The sequence below is a fragment of the Sus scrofa genome, chromosome 1 (genome assembly GCF_054392235.1).
Source record: "Sus scrofa isolate SSC_HxYL_T2T_F1_AM1 chromosome 1, Sscrofa_HxYL_maternal_Yorkshire_Landrace_v2.0, whole genome shotgun sequence".
Taxonomy (NCBI): domain Eukaryota; kingdom Metazoa; phylum Chordata; class Mammalia; order Artiodactyla; family Suidae; genus Sus; species Sus scrofa.
Genome location: NC_139383.1, coordinates 168778727 through 168794723, shown reverse-complemented (window position 1 = coordinate 168794723; position 15997 = coordinate 168778727). Strand labels below are relative to the sequence as shown.

The following is a 15997-nucleotide window of genomic DNA, read 5'->3' as shown; positions in this document are numbered from 1 at the left end:
TTTGCTGTCTACTCCCAGGACACAGGATGTACATCAATTCCCAGGAGTCTTTAGTCATGCTGTTACTTCTCCCTGGAATGCATCTTATCTTCATTTTCCAAGAGCCAGACCAGATGCTCGCTCATTTATGAGGCCTTCTTAAGATTCCCTCTGCTAATTAATCATTTCTTTCTTAGAGCTCTCATTTGCTTGACCTTCTGTTATAACACTACCTTTACCCTAGGTTATTTCACTCATTCAATAAACATTTATTAAGTCTTAATATAATATCAGACACTATCATATACATAGAGGGAAGAAGAAGAATTCTTGGTTTTGGGCCTGAAGGAGTCTATGTCTTTTATTTATGTTTTTATTTAAAAATTTTTTTCTCACCTTTATTATTTTCTCTTAATTTTTAAAATTTTTTCTCAAAGTACAGTCAATTTACAGTGTTGTGTCAGTTTCTGCTGTACAGCATAGTGACCCAGTCACACATATACATACATCACTTTTCTTATACTATCTTCCATCATGTTCTATCCCAAGTGATTGGATATAGTTCCCTGTGCTGTACAGTAGTGTATGTCTTTTGATATCTAGAATATAGAGCTTTACAATAATGGACACTAGCATGTTAAATTAGATTTTTTTTTTTTTTTTGGCCGTGCCAGCAGCATGTGAAAGTTCTGTGGCCAGGGATCCAACCTGTGTCATAGCGGTGAACTAAGCCACAGCAGTGACAACATAGGATCCTTAATCCACTGAGCCACCAGGAAGCTCCTGATTAGTTTTTTTTAACCCTGAAAAAAATTTAAAAAAAATTGTCTATGTAGCTGGAGAACTACTATGAATCAAAACTTTCTGAGATTGACAATCAAAGCTATGTGGAAAAAATACCCACTTTTTTGTGGAGTTAGCACTAGAACGACTGTTTGAAAACAGTTTATGCTCTACCAGACACAGGGAATTTCTCCTATTGTTTGTAAAATTACTCCCTAGGCACATAGGACACACAAATTTTGGAGCAGAGAATACCTTTTGGTCTAAGTAGACCAGCTCTTTTATTTCTCATCTTTCTGTTGGGAAAGATGGACTTTTTTTTTTTTTTGGCTTTTTAGGGCTGCACCTGCAGCATATGAAGTTTCCAGGCTAGGGCTCAAATCAGAGCTGCAGCTGCTGTCCTATGCCATAGCCACAGCAATGTGGGATCTGAGATGTGACTGTGACCTATGCTGCCCCTCACAGCAATGCTGGATCCTTAACCCACTGAATGAGGCCAGAGATCAAACCCGCATTCTCATGGATACTAGTCGGGTTTGTTCTTTCTGAGCCATGATGGGAACTCCAGATGGACATTTTTTATTCACTTTATATTATGCTAGCAGTTCACTTGAGGATGATAACAGGAGAGTATTCAGATAAAACCATCATAGAAAATGTTAAAGACAGAAAATTCAGTGGTAATAGTAGAGAAAATGCAGATATATTTGAGTCATGTGGTGGTTTGGTAGTTCCCTCAAAGGGCCTATTTTATAATCATTCATTTAATTGAGACAAAGAATCTACCAGAAGGATGTTTATGCATGGGTGTCTATGAGTACAATGGGTGAATAACATAAGAAAGGTAGAATAATCTCTCTTTTTCCTCCTATCCCAAGGATAAGCTTCAGCCAGAGAAACTGGGTGACATGTTCTGGAAGATACAGGTGCAGCAAGCTTCTCTGCCAAATGCCTGGCGATGAAGTAAAATAAGAGTGGAGAAGGGTCCTTGTTCCTACTTCTTCATGGAAGCCAGTGAAAGTGCTAACCCCCTGCTTGGCATCCATGAGGGCACCCTGAAATGGTACTTTTGAGGGAGATACCAGTGTTCTCTCAATGAGCACAGGCAACAGTGACAAAAGTGAAGGGCCCTCAAGGGTTCTGGAGGACATCAATAGGGGGTGGGTACCAAAACAGAAGAGAAACATGGGAGGCTTAATGTGGTGATGGGCAATCTTTTGGGAACCATCAAACATCAGCAGGCTTCAGTTCTGGGTATGTAAGTGAGGACAAGAGACAGTCAAAGTCAGGTTATTACCAATTATGTGACCTCATCTGTATTCATGAATTGGTAAGGCCTATGAACATTTGGGTTATTACTGTAGGGCAAGAGGGAAGAATTGATGTGACATGCCCATTCCCATGGCTGAGTTTCCTTCTTGGCCTTATGTCACTTTGGGATTGGTTACTTCCAAATAAGCCATTGCAAACGCAGTTGTGGGAGGGTTGTCTGAGTTAAAGTGGAGAAGAAAACAATGGTGAGAAGAGTTTTAATTATGGTTGACTCTTATAATTCCAGGAGGATTATCCAGTTTGTGTGACACTCAGAGTCCTTGCCTTTTACCTACTGACCATTTTACTGCTTGAAAGTACTTTATCCCTTCAATAGTAGATAATAGAAAGGATGCAGAATTAAAAGTATTTCAGCTTGCTCTAGTCAATTATCACAGCAATCAGAGTACAGAGAAAGGGAAATCCATTTGTAAGCTTATATTTTCCATATTAACAACAGCCCTCAGAAAACTTACTACAACTGCTCAATCAGAATTAAGTTTCAGGGATTATTTGTGACTTTATTGTCCTTTATTACCATCTTACCCATAAACCGTCATGGAAATGGACAGTGACTACTCCGATTTCATATAAGCAACACAGGAAGGGAGCAAAACTCCATAAAACTGATAAGTAACTGTAAAGTGAAGGTGTCTGATTCCAATAGCTTTTTATAATGGAGGACCCAGTCATTTGGGTAATCTCTGGCTATCCTTTGGGAAATATTCAGCCAAAGGAACCAGGCTTGCAGTTCCTTCTGTGAGGCTAGGCATGCCCCTGTGCAGCATGTTCGGATGGCAAAGCTGTCAGCAATCAATTGGTCCTAACCTACCTTTCCCTATACCTGGCCAATTTGCAAGCAGAAAACTCACTTCAAGGAGCTCTGGCCTGTATTGCAGCAGGGAGGATCTGGGTGTTATCAATACGGCTTTTCACGGCCAGATCAGAAGGGTGGAGAAGAGGCTGGCAGGGTGCCATGAATAAACTAACCCCTCAAGTTTCAGCTCCTAACTAAAGCTGCTTCATTCAGGTAAGCATCTAGAGAAGCCAGGTGATTTGACTAATTCAACATATATCTCTGGAAAATTCCAACCAGAGAAAAGTGAGAAGAAAAGGAAAGTAGGAGAAGGGTGGAGAACAAACAGTACAAAGAGAAGCCCGACAAAATAGCTTAGTGTTCAGACGTACAACTGAGTTTAAGAAAGGATGAAAATATTGTATTAATTTCTATTTTAGGTCCTTACGCCAAGCACGTTTATACATGATAGGGTTGAAAGAAATGGTGCTGCCATGGGAGTTCCCGTTATAGCTCAGTGTTAAAGAACCTGGCTAGTATCCATGAGGATGCAGGTTCTATCCCTGGCCTCTTTCTGTGGGTTAAGGATCCGACATTGCTGTGAGCTGTGGTGTAGGCTGCAGATGCAGCTCAGATCCTGAGTTGCTGTGGCTGTGGTGTAGACTGACAGCTGCAGCTCTGATTCGATCCCTAGGCTGGGAACCTCCATATGCCGCGGGTGCAGCCCAAAAACCAAAAAAAAAAAAAAAAAAAAAAAAAAGCAAAAAAAGAAATCAGGTTGCCAGAGGTCATTGACAAATTGCAATAAAATTGTAGATTAAACTCAGAGTGACCACTGTTTTGCTTTACTCTATTGATGCTTTATCACAAATAGAAGGTATGTTTTGAGACAGGCTGATAAATACTGTAGATCCTGATTTTTTTTTGGGGGGGGGAGAGTGTGTGGTTTTGTTAAAACCACTGGCACTGTAAAGAACAGAGATGGGCAAATTACCTCTTCAAATATGATTCACATTATGAATGAACCCCATAATGACCACCTGAGTCAGATATTATTTTGAAACCTGATTGAAGGCTAAATACTTATAAGCTTCTTTAGGGACAGCACTTACTCTGAGTCACAGGGAAATCATCCTAGAATCTAGGTCTACACATCAACAAGCAGATGCTTGGGCAGGGTGTAGACTGCATCTATGGATAGACTTTAAAACATAATTCTAAGGTTTTTGGGGAAAAATATCTGTTTAGAAATGTTTGCTTGGTTTCATTAGATAGTGGTGAATCAGAGTTGCATCTCATCTCTTCCTTGTCACCTTCCTAAGTGTGTGGGGAAAATATTTAGGGTTGAACAGTCCAGGGTGGTGTGGAAACATTTTCTTTGTGAGTGAGAAAGGAGACCTGACTCTCATCACTGCTCTGTGTCCTAGAAGACTGGTATGAATTGCATTATTGATTTGCACACTCAGCGAGGCTGTTCCTGTATTTGCTATTGTAGGTGAGAGGTGAGCTCACCATTGAATCTTGAGAAAGATGTTGGAAGTGGCCAAGGGTTACATCCAGAGGGCTAAAATCTCTCCACATCACATCTTTGGGAGCACTGTCCTTCTGGGGAGGCAGCCTCTATTATTCTGGCAACCTTCCTAGGTTTCGGGGCTGCTGGAGGTAACACTGGGACCCCTGGTCTCTGCTCTGCATCATCTCTGCCAGGTCTTCCAGTCTTGTTAATATCCTATTCTTTATTTGGAGTCCTTCTATTTATCCTCATCACAGGATCCCAGCCCATCTTCCACCAAATCCTGCTCTCGGGAGTAGATTAGCTATCAGTTATACACAGTGAACCATGATCATATCTATGAGGCATTTTCTTTCATTATATTTTTGATTGACTTTTTTAAATTATTAAATATAACTTGGATGCATAAAAGTGCATTCAATATACACCTTTAGTTTAACAAATAGGACATTGTCAAAACCTCTGAAGCTTCCCCCGTCATCCTTTTACTACAAAACCCCTTCCCTTCCCACTAGAGGTAGGTTGAGACAGTCATTTATTTAAGATAGTCTGCCCACCTATGTAATCAGGCATCCTTAAAAAGACAGTTTTACCTGGCTTGCCCTTTTCTTAAAGGGAATCGTACTTTGTGTATTCTTTTCTTTCTAACTTACTTGCTTCCAGCTGTGGCGTGGGACCCCATGTCTCTTGTCATGCTGATTCCAGGCATCAGTGAGCAGAAGAGGGCATATTTTGGGTGTCAAGAATATGTTCTGGGTGTCTTATGATAGTTTGGTTTGAATGACCATGATCTGGTGTGCAGCACACTTCAGGGTGTATGAGGTGAGCAATGGTCTTGGGCAAAGCTCTGGGAACCCCTTAGTTGAAGGGAGGGGATGCCTCCCAGTGGACTCCCTGCCAGGACTGAGAGGACCCCTGGGAGGTAGAACTTTCAGTGCCAAACCCAGGAGCGTCCCAGGCAAACCAGGACCAGTTGGTCACCCTCCTCCAGGCTGTCCGCTGTCTATTCTTCCTACCGTGTTAATTCTGAAATTTCACTCATGACTGCTTATTATTCCTAAAGCCCTTCCCACTCCTGTGATGAAAATCCCTGTGAAGAAATCACTGTATTATCTGCCTCAGAGGAATGGAACTAACACACTAGAGAGATAGTAGCAGTGAACCCCCACATTTCAGAGAGTAGATGCTATAGAAAAACTACTGAAGGAATCTGACTTCTTATGTAGTATGGCAATAATACATAATAAAATATAACAAGGGCAAAGTGATGGGGGAGGGCAGGTAGGGGGAGGGATTAAAATTGGTGAGGACTTACCCTGCACTAAGCACCATGCTGGTGACTACAGATAGACATACATACATATACATACATATATACACACAAACATACATATGTATATAATACATAATAAATATATAATATGTTACATACATATATTTTAAAATAAAAATATGAACGTAAATATAATACAATTGATCTGAATTCTTATTTAATGGATGAGAAAATGAGGGTTCAGAGAAATTAAGTTACTTACTCAAGGCCACATAGCTAGTAGAGTTGCCAAGCTGGAATTTAACCCACATCCAGTATTTTATCTTTCATTTATTTCAGGTTTGTATATGTTCTAGATGGTAAGGAGTCAAAATGAGAGGGCACAGTTTATCATGCAAAACAGTAGTCTCCTCCTCTGCCTCCCACTCTGCTTCTCACTTAACAGGTAGGACAACTCTCCACTACTGCTGCTGCTGCTGCTGCTGCTTTTTTTTTTTTTTAAACCACTTTATTGAAGTATGATTGATTGTGGTGATGGTTTCACAGGTGTATGCTTATCTCCAATCTCAATTGCTTTTAGTATCACTTTTTGCATCTTTCCAGACATTCAAATAACAAACAAATGCTGCTCTTTTTTTGTTTTTTTGCTCTCAGAGACAATCTATAGACTTCCTTTTATGGAAGGATGCTGTGCTCCTTTTATGGAAGGCTCCCGGCTCCCCACCCCAGCCCCTACCACCTCTTCCTATTAGCCCTACAGTAATATATCATAAACCTTTTGCTCAATACTTAATCTTAAAATCACTACAACTAAGAGAATATTATCTATGGCCAAGCTATAAAGTGTAGTAGGATGTACTGTGTAGTCTTTATTTTCTCTGGAGTTAAGAATTATATTTTTTCTCTTATTTTTTCTTGGCTCCATTTTGAGTGGTCCTATCGCTAATGCATTCCTCTTAGGATGGAGGGAGAGATCTTTCCGTCCCATTCAACATGTTCAGACACATCTATCCTTCTGGTAGGATGCTCACCTTCGAAAACTTCAAATGGTCAGGACATTCCATCTTAGTATGAAAACATAAAATTAAGATGAAAGCAGGGTGGGTAAATGCTTGTAGGAATGATGTGTAAGGCAAAGTCAGAAACACTCTGTAAAGTAAAAGAGTGTTTCCTTCCTCCTGAAAGAGCCTGATCATCTACCTCCCCGGAGTCCAGTAATCCCCAAGTCCTGAGCCAGAGCAACACTTTCTGTTCCACTCCCACTCTGTCCTCCAGCACTTTGCTGTCCTCACCTCTACAGGACCACAATGATGCTCTTCACCACAGCTACATTTCTACATGCTAGAGTATGAATCCTTGAAGGCGAGGAATCAAACAAATGTAACAAAAATCAGTGAATGAATTTGGAAAGTACACCTTTCCGTGTGTCAAAACACCAACGGTACACCACGAGAGAAAATGTTTATATACGGTATGAAAAGACTGTGTGATGTTGGTATCCTGTTAAGTAAAATTTCATGCTAAAACAGTTTTTACTACTTTGAATTGAATCTGTAGCTCATACTCTGCACATTCCCTTTCTCCTGCTCTATAAATGGCCAGAATGTAACTCCATTTTAATGACATTATTTAAAACTACCACGATCATCACAAAGGAAGTAGGGAGTGTCTGAGTCAGAGGCTTTATATTTCGGAGTAATGCAAAGAACTCTTGCAGACTCACCCAACCAGCAGCTAACTTCCTTTATGAAGAGAGTAAGGTAAATATTTCTGAGGTCCACAACTTAAAGTTTGGCCAGACTCTGAGAGAGAGAGAGCGGAGCCTGAGAGAGCGAGAAAGAGAGAGGGACAGGGAGAGAGGGACAGGGAGAGAGGGAGGGAGAAGAGAGCAAGGGATGCGTCTTTGTAGTCTTTGTACCTGAGAGTCTAAACTCATCAAACGATGATAACACTGTGGTCTGGTCCTACTCTCCGCTTCTCTATCTTAGGGCTTGTCTGTGGCTGGGAGAGGGGTATGCACTCCCATGCAGCAGATGGGAGACCCCAGGGACACTCGTAGTCTATCTTATAAAAGAGGAAAAGCATTTGGGGAGTTACGTACACATCTAGATTCCATATTTCCCGTGTTCTTATTTAAGGCATTACGGGTTGGAATATACACATTTTTGAGATTAGAATTGAATTCTGTTTTAATCGCATATTTCTGCTTATCTGATTAAGGATTTATTAAGATTTGAAACCACGTTTTTAAAAGAAATGGAAAGATTTGAAAATATTTCTGTAGAGGAGTAACTATTTATAGCATTACTTTTGACTCACATCATAAGAATAAAAATTAAGCATGTTCAATAGCAGTCATTAATTTTTCCCACTATGTGTACTTTAGTTTCGTAAAAGAAGGGTTTTATATGAAGTATGCTTCTTTTTCATCATACAAAATTATCCTAAGATAAATAATATTTGATGAAATAATTTATCAATTAGGTAGAATAAGCTTAGATCCATGAAATATTATCATTATAATTTCATGTTTTATTAAATACTTTTTGTCCCTGGTTTTTCTTATACTTTAGAAGATATTTTGCTTATGTTTTTGTTGAACTTTAAAAAAAGCTTTAGTGAGAACATATCTACTCTTTGGTTTTGACGCAAATAGTATGTTAACAAAAGAAAGGAAGAGGTAAAAATATTTCTCAGACTGAAATATACCATATTTAAGTAAATAGGCTTCAGGCTTCTGTGGACTTTTAGATCCTCAAGTCTGATGTCTAGGAATTAAATAACTCTGAGTATTTGAATCATGTTAACCTGAAAATTATACATTAATTACGTATCTGAGTACTAAATAAGAGTTTCTGTAAGGAATCTAAGAATGTGGCTCTTTTTTTAGTGAAACAAAAAAATCAATTTAAAGCCAGGTTCCTTTAAGATTTGAAAAGAATTTTCCATCATTGCTATATCTGGAGATTGGCACACTGCTAGTATTACGCTGATATCATCATCTGTAATTCAATTCCTCTTGAATTTACTTTAGTTATTTAACTAGGAAACAAATCATTAGGGACTCGATGGATTATTTGAATTTAATTTATTTTTGTTGGTGTTTATTTTTTTAATAAAAGTTGCTGGGAAAAGAAATTTTATGAGAAAAGAAAAATCACAGTTTTGGTACCATGTAAATATATATTTTCTGTCACCTGGTGGAATTTTAGGGTGTAATACAAGTAATTCAGCCTTAAATATTATTATTTATTCACCAATGGGCTTCAGACTTTATATCAGATGAGAAGGTAAGACTCTTCCTTTCATTTCTGGAAAATACAATGCACCTGCATAAAGGGAGATAATAAAAAGTATGACATGAAGTGGAACATACTTTCTGGCACTTATTTTCAAAGTGCATGAACATGTCTATACGAGAAGGTTTAAAGATGTATTATCTAGTACCCTTTATCATTTTAAAAGTCATTGCTTGAGAATTTTTAATGGTCTAGGAACTTCTTCGTCAATGTTTCTCTGTAATGATCATTTATCTATTATGGTTTTTCAGCCATCAAATTTACCTATGCCTTGAAATATGAACCTGATTGTTTGAATGAACAAATTCCTGTGTAGTTTCACTTCTCTTCAATACAGTGGTAGTTTTGTGAAAAGTCAGGCAGATGATTAAAAAAGTAGAAAATGAAATTTTACAATTATTGCTTCGAAAGTGATTTAAAGAATGATTTTTAAAAACACTAAAGGTTTCCTTCCTACCCAGGGGTAAACTAGTAACATTTGAATTAATAAAATAATAAGAATAACTGGGGCTTGACTGAAGAAAAATGTACCAAAAAGTGTGATTTTTGTTTTTTGGACTATGATACCACAAGTAGCTTCTAGACCCCCACCGGACCATGCAGGCAGGTTCCCAACAGGGTTATTTAAGTATCTTTCAAGTCTTAAAGCAGTCATGCCCACATTACATCTATATATTAATACACACACAATGCTTTGTTTTATTTATTTATTTATTTATTTATTTATTTATTTATTTATTTATCTTTTGTCTTTATAGGGCCACACCTGCGGCATATGGAGGTTCCCAGACTAGGAGTCCAATCAGAGCTGTAGCCACCGGCCTACGCCATAGCCACAGCAACACCAGATGCGAGCCGTTTCTTCGACCTACACCACAGCTCACAGCAACGCCGGATCCCCAACCCACTGAGCAAGGCCAGGGATCGAACCCACAACCTCATGGTTCCTAGTCAGATTCATTTCTGCTGCGCCATGATGGGAACTCCACAATGCTTTATTAAATGTAATTTTTCTCTGTAAATGTTCGGAAAGGATTATTATGGTTTTGCTTTTGAAGTTTTACTTTTCTAAGAGTGATTACATTTACTAAGATTTTTGTCAATCAATATGAAGTCTTGAAAATTATTTGAAGAGAGAATCTAGCACACAATTTCTTCCTGAAATTAAGAAAATTATTTAAAGTGTTTGTTTATTCTTAAATTGCAGATGATTAAAAAGCAAGGACTATAGCTCCTTGAATAAACCACCTAATGTTGTAATATTTGTTTGATTGTAATAGCATTTTTGCTCTATTCACCTTAGAAATCTGGGGTGATTTGAGAAACGGTAGACCCCATGAATATGCCTGCTTAGGACTTCAAAACAGAATTGTCAAAAACTACTGAAATAAAAATGACACATCAGGAGAAGTGGGACTATGCCCTAGCTATGATTATGAGAGCGTAGGCAGAAAACTTGGAACATTGTGCTAAAGAATATCAATGTTCAAAAAAAAAAGCATGTATTGTAATATTGTTGCCAGAAGAGATAGTTTTAGAGTGTTGGTAACAAGGACGGTAGGCCAAAGGAATTTTTTCTTTTTGTTCTCAGTTATTTGATAGTTACATCCAAGACTGGGAAATGAAGCTTTGGATTTGAAAAAAAGGAAAAAAAAAGAAAAAAGAAAGAAATGAATAATAATAAAAAAAACCCTAATATTCACAGAAAATGTACTTGGAACTCATTTTATTTTCTCCCTCTCTAGGCTGTATTCAGTTTCACGATGGCCTCCCTCGCTGCAGCAAATGGAGAATTTTGCTTCAACTTGTTCAGAGAGATGGATAACAATCAAGGAAGTGGAAATGTGTTCTTTTCCTCTCTGAGCCTCTTCACTGCTCTGGCCCTCATTCGTCTGGGTGCGAGAGGTGACTGTGCTTCTCAGATTGATAAGGTCAGTCTCCCTTGTGCCACCAACCATGGCTTCTGTAATCAGTTATTGGGACAAATGTTTTCTCCCAATATTCTACTACAGTGGTCCCATGCCATTGAGATGGAAGGCCTCTTGGTGAACCTCTCTCCAGCTGTGAAGAATGTACACAGCATGCACCACTTCTTCTTAAGCTGGAATGTTTCTGGAACTTCAGCTTTGATTCTTTGCCTTAGTCAGGAGGTTCTCGAAGTGTGTTTCTCATGCCAGCATCACCTAGAGAACTTGCTAGAAATGAAGATGCTCGGGCCCCATCCCAATTGAATCAGAAGTTATGGGATGGAGGAGTTCTTGTTGTGGCTCAGTGGTTAACAAATCTGACTAGTATCCATGAGGATGTGGGTTTGATCCCTGGCCTCACTCAGTGGGTTCAGGATCCGGCGTTGTCGTGAGCTGTGGTGTAGGTCACAGTTGCGTCACTCTTGTACACAACCTAGAGCTGGGCTGTGCAGGAAAGTGAAATGGGTATGGTTTCCCTCCATTCTCTAGGGAATTTGCCATGGAAATTCAGTAGCCCGGCAGCAAGTAGATACCAGGCTGCATATCAAAACCCTGAAGTCATCCCTTGCTGCCCACTGCTTCGTCCCATTATTTCAGTCTGTAAGTGAGTGCTGGAGGGAGCATGTCCCTGTTGTAATCTTTCAAATTTAAGTACTTGTTGAAGATTATTTGTGCAGATGATTTAAGCTGGAATAATTTGTTTTGCTCTCTGGATAGCTCAGTGAGTATTTGCTGCTGGGGAATAATCACCAAATCTAAGCACACCATTTTCCAAGAGTTGGATAGTTTACAACCCAGTACACTGAACACCTCACTCTAATGAAATGATGGTAACAGCTGACTGCCGCGAAAGCTCTGGGATAAACTCTACAAATGATCCTATTTGGTGCTCACACTTACACTGGCCTAGGCATCATTTTCCTGATTTTATGGAGGAGTTTCCATGACATCTCTATGCTAGTAAACAGTAGAGCTGAGATTCAAACTCAGGATGATCTTGTGCTACAGCAGGGGCTCCCAACCCCAGTTCTACTGATATTTTGGGCCAGATAATTTTTTGTCTTGAGGGGCTAATCCATGCATCATAGGGGGTTTAGCAGCATCCCTGGCCTCACCCCACCAGATATCATTAATCATGCCTCTCTCCAGTTGTGCAAATAAAAAATGTCTTCAGACCCCAACAATATCCATCCAAAGGAAAAACCATTTGCCCTAAATCCGCCAACTGAAAGGCAGCTAAAAATACATTATTGTAAAATTTCAATTATTTTAAAATCAGTGTTGGATAAATACATGTAAAGCCTTTGGGGGGAAAAACAATTTGGCAACAAATAAAAATGTCTTTATTCATGAATAAAAATACATAATGTCTCACTACTCTGGAAGTTAGAAGATTTGATCCGAATTCTGATCTTGGGAAAATCAGTTCATCTTTGTGGACCTCTGTGTCCTTATCTGTAAACTATGGGGGTTGGTTTGATGGCATCCAATTTAAAAAAATTGCTTGAGAGTTGTTCCTGTTCAGTATGTTAGACAATGATGTGTGAGCTCCATGCCATGACTAAAGCTCATTTTTTATGCAACAGAAGACACAGCTATTCACTGTTGTGTGATTTCAGGTCAGGGACGTTCTCTGTACTATTCCCAGGTGCATCTCCTGAGGTCTTCTGGCCCACAGATGCCTGGTGGACCAGGGCTCAATAGCTCTTGGGAGGCAGGTCCCAGTGAATTCAAAGAACTCCTGTCCCACTGGAGTCTGCTCTTTTATAGTCACTGCCCTAATCAGTGACACTTATGAGTTACTTTTCATAACTCTTGCTGCTGCAACCTCCTATAAGAACATGTAAGAAAAAAATGGCAACTATAGACACAAAAATATTCCCGTAATTTATTTGCCAAACTTTAGTCCTCTTAAAAATACCTTCTTGGAAATGAATTTTCAACCTCATCACTCCTCCCATTCCCCCCCACCAACACATCCCACTTACTTTCTCATTGCAATACCTGACACTTGACACCATGTAAGTGTTTTAGATAAACCCAGCCTCAATTAATTTGGCTATAAATTATGGCATCCATCTATATGTCTCTTAAGCATTGCTATGGACCAGTAGTCATTCTTTTTGATGCTCAAATGGTCACAACTGGGCCAGTATAAATTCGTTTAAACTTACTTTTTAAAAACAATTCTTCCAGGCAACTCTAAAATATCTTTGCTTTCTGACCCATTCTAGACCTGTCTTGAATTTTCTTGGCCCAAAAAGAGTCAGTTACTCTCTATGAAGCCCTGGTTCCTTTACTGAATAATAGTATTAAAGTCCAGAATTGGCATGCGTGAGGTTCAAAGGAGTTAAAGTGACATGAAACCTGCTTACCCTTTGAGTGAAGGAGCCAGAAAGGTGTATTTATTTACAAGTTTATATGTTCAGGTTCATATTTTTTCATTTAGCTCTAATATTACTGTACTTTCCTATCATGTTTTAATATATAAGTTAAAAAATTATTTCCCTTCTTTAGAACTGCCTCTTTCTTCTCTCTCATATAACATTTCTCTCATTATAGAGTATGTCATAAATATTTTTTCCAATTTACGACTTTAGGAGTTCCTGTTGTGGCTCAGTGGGTTACAAACCTGACTAGTATCCATGAGGATGCGGGTTCAACTCCTGGCCTTGGTCAGTGGGTCAAGGATCTGGCATTGCCACAAGCTGTGGTGTAGGCTGCAGACGTGGCTTGGATCTAGGGTTGCTGTGGCTGTGGTGTAGGCTGGCAGTTGCAGCTCTGATTCAACCCCTAGCCTGGGAACCCCCATGTGTCACAGGTGTAGCCCTGAAAAGAAAAAAAAATTATGACTTTATATTACAATATTATTTAAAAGTTATACAAATTTGAATTTTCCAAAACATAATTTAGGTCTACCAAAAATATTTCAAAAAATAATAAACATAATGTGTCATTTTTTTCTACCATTTCTGAGAAGAAGTAATAGTTTTTTTAGTTTGGCATGAATACAAAGGTAGAAGCCCACTGGGATTAGTACTATTTTTTACCGTCAATCTAAATATTCTGAAAATTTTTTACATTGCATAGACCTGTAATTTTTCTAGTTTGCTGTCATTTTAATATGCCACCAATTATGAGAAAGAAAAAATAAATTATGATTTTCCTACATATTGATATCAGAGAACACAAAATATAGGACTGCTGGCATTTCTAATTGTGATAAATATGGATTTTGAAATTTTGTTTAGTATTTATCACATTTTAATATTTATTTATATCATTATTCATCTTTAGTCATGGTTTTTATTGTTGAATATATAATTTCTTAGAATTTTTCTAAAACATAAAAACATGTATGTGTCACCTCAATATCATACTGGTCCAGTTTACTAAAAGCCAATTAGGTATATCAGTAAAGACAATAAAATTAATATAAAAATGGAGTAAAATTAGAAATACTCAAAGATTGATGTTAAATATTTATACTAGTTAATGATTTCTTCAAAAAGTTAATAAGAATGACTTCTGGAGATTCATATAGTTTTTACAGTATTGTCTGAATTCCACAAGAGTTAACTAAAAAAAAAACCATTAGCATTTTTGAGTCCTGACCCTTTACCATGGTATTTTATGTTTCTGGTACATCCAAATATTCCCAAATACCAATGTATCCAACAGGGACATTGAAAATTTTTTAAAGAAAATTATAGGAAATTTAAAAAGTTAATCTGACAGAGAAATTTTATCCCCTCAAAAGAGGAAAGATTCCTTTCTTCTTGCCAGTCTTCATGTTAATTAATTGCTAGGTTGTTTTTATGAGATAGTGAGTAAAATGTTTACAACTCAGATGAGCAGACACCATTCAAAATGTTTTCCCACAAAGCCATTAATGGTTTACTCAAGATAACATTACATAAGCATCAATATGACTTTCAATATTTTCTCAGCCTTCTCTTTGTTATATCTTTCTCCCTGAACTTTTTCAAATATTGTAGAACTGGACCCTCCCACCCACAATCCCTCTTTTTAGGAAGGAAAGATACGAAGCGACTACCCAAGGTCAAGGTAGTGGACAAATCTGGCCAGTGCTTTTCTCTCTCCCCAACTCATATGGAGGTAATTGATGGTGAAGACTTTTATCTGCAAGTTTCACTTTTTCATTTTGGGGGTACCGAGAGGTGAACTTCATCTACTTTCTAACATAAATGTTCCAAGCACTAAGAATGAAAAAACTATAATAACATAGTCCAAATAATATAAACACATGCTTTTATTTCCTCCCCTTGTAATAACAAAATAAATTACTCCATGGGAAGAAAGGTCCTTGCTGAATTTTCCTCTTTTAGTGACAAGTTAGCAATTTCATTGTTTAGTGGAGGAATCATAGTCACAATGAAATTGACCACAAAAATGTGAGGCAGAATTACAGACCCTGGCACATTCTACCCCTCAACTCTATTAACTGAAAAGAGGTAACAAATATTCTTTAAGGCACTGAAAAATCTTCATGTTTGCCCAAGACCAAATAATGGGGGCTGATGTTCTTCCTGCCCCACAACAGCATAAAATAGGGGGAAAAATGACATCAAGCATGGTGCCTTGATGCCTGTAAAGACCCCACTTGTGAGTTTTAAATCTACAATAATATGTACATCAAATTTGCCTTGTAGACTTTGCATTCTCTCTCACTCCAACTCATATTATTCGTCTAGATTAAGAGGATGCTCAAATTGAGGTAGGTTGCAATTCTCTGTGGCCTCACAGACTAACAGTGACACTTCCAACCTTTATAAATTTTCGTATCTCTTGAGCCATTCTATTTTCCCCTAGTCAATATGATGGCTAGTTAATCGGGGGTCTGAAACCTTGAAGTTGAAATCCCTCCCAGAAGTGCTGATAACAACGTCAGTCAGCTGGTTTACTTAAATTCCCAAACAAAATTTCTTTACCCAGTGTCAGGAAGGACCTCCTCCCTCTTCCTTTCTGCCACTCCTCACTAAAGATGTGGTCCAAATATAGCGCAGATTGTCCTTTAAAGCAAAACTGCATCTGTTTATAGAAAATTCAACCAAT

General features: G+C 38.3%; 1 protein-coding gene across 2 annotated transcripts in view; it reads left to right on the top strand.

Annotated features, from left to right (window-relative positions):
* The window catches only part of SERPINB7 (serpin family B member 7), a 44997-nt gene that overhangs the window by 14402 nt on the left and 14598 nt on the right, over window positions 1-15997 (top strand). The window contains exons 1-2 of one of the 2 annotated variants that reach the window (XM_085018426.1): window positions 7369-7415; window positions 10700-10885. In XM_085018426.1, coding sequence (XP_084874552.1) covers window positions 10718-10885 — 168 coding nt within the window. In that variant the 5' untranslated portion in view covers window positions 7369-7415; window positions 10700-10717. Of the gene's footprint in view, window positions 1-7368; window positions 7416-10699; window positions 10886-15997 lie in introns of those variants that run through there. The other variant, XM_001925047.6, reaches the window with a different exon arrangement.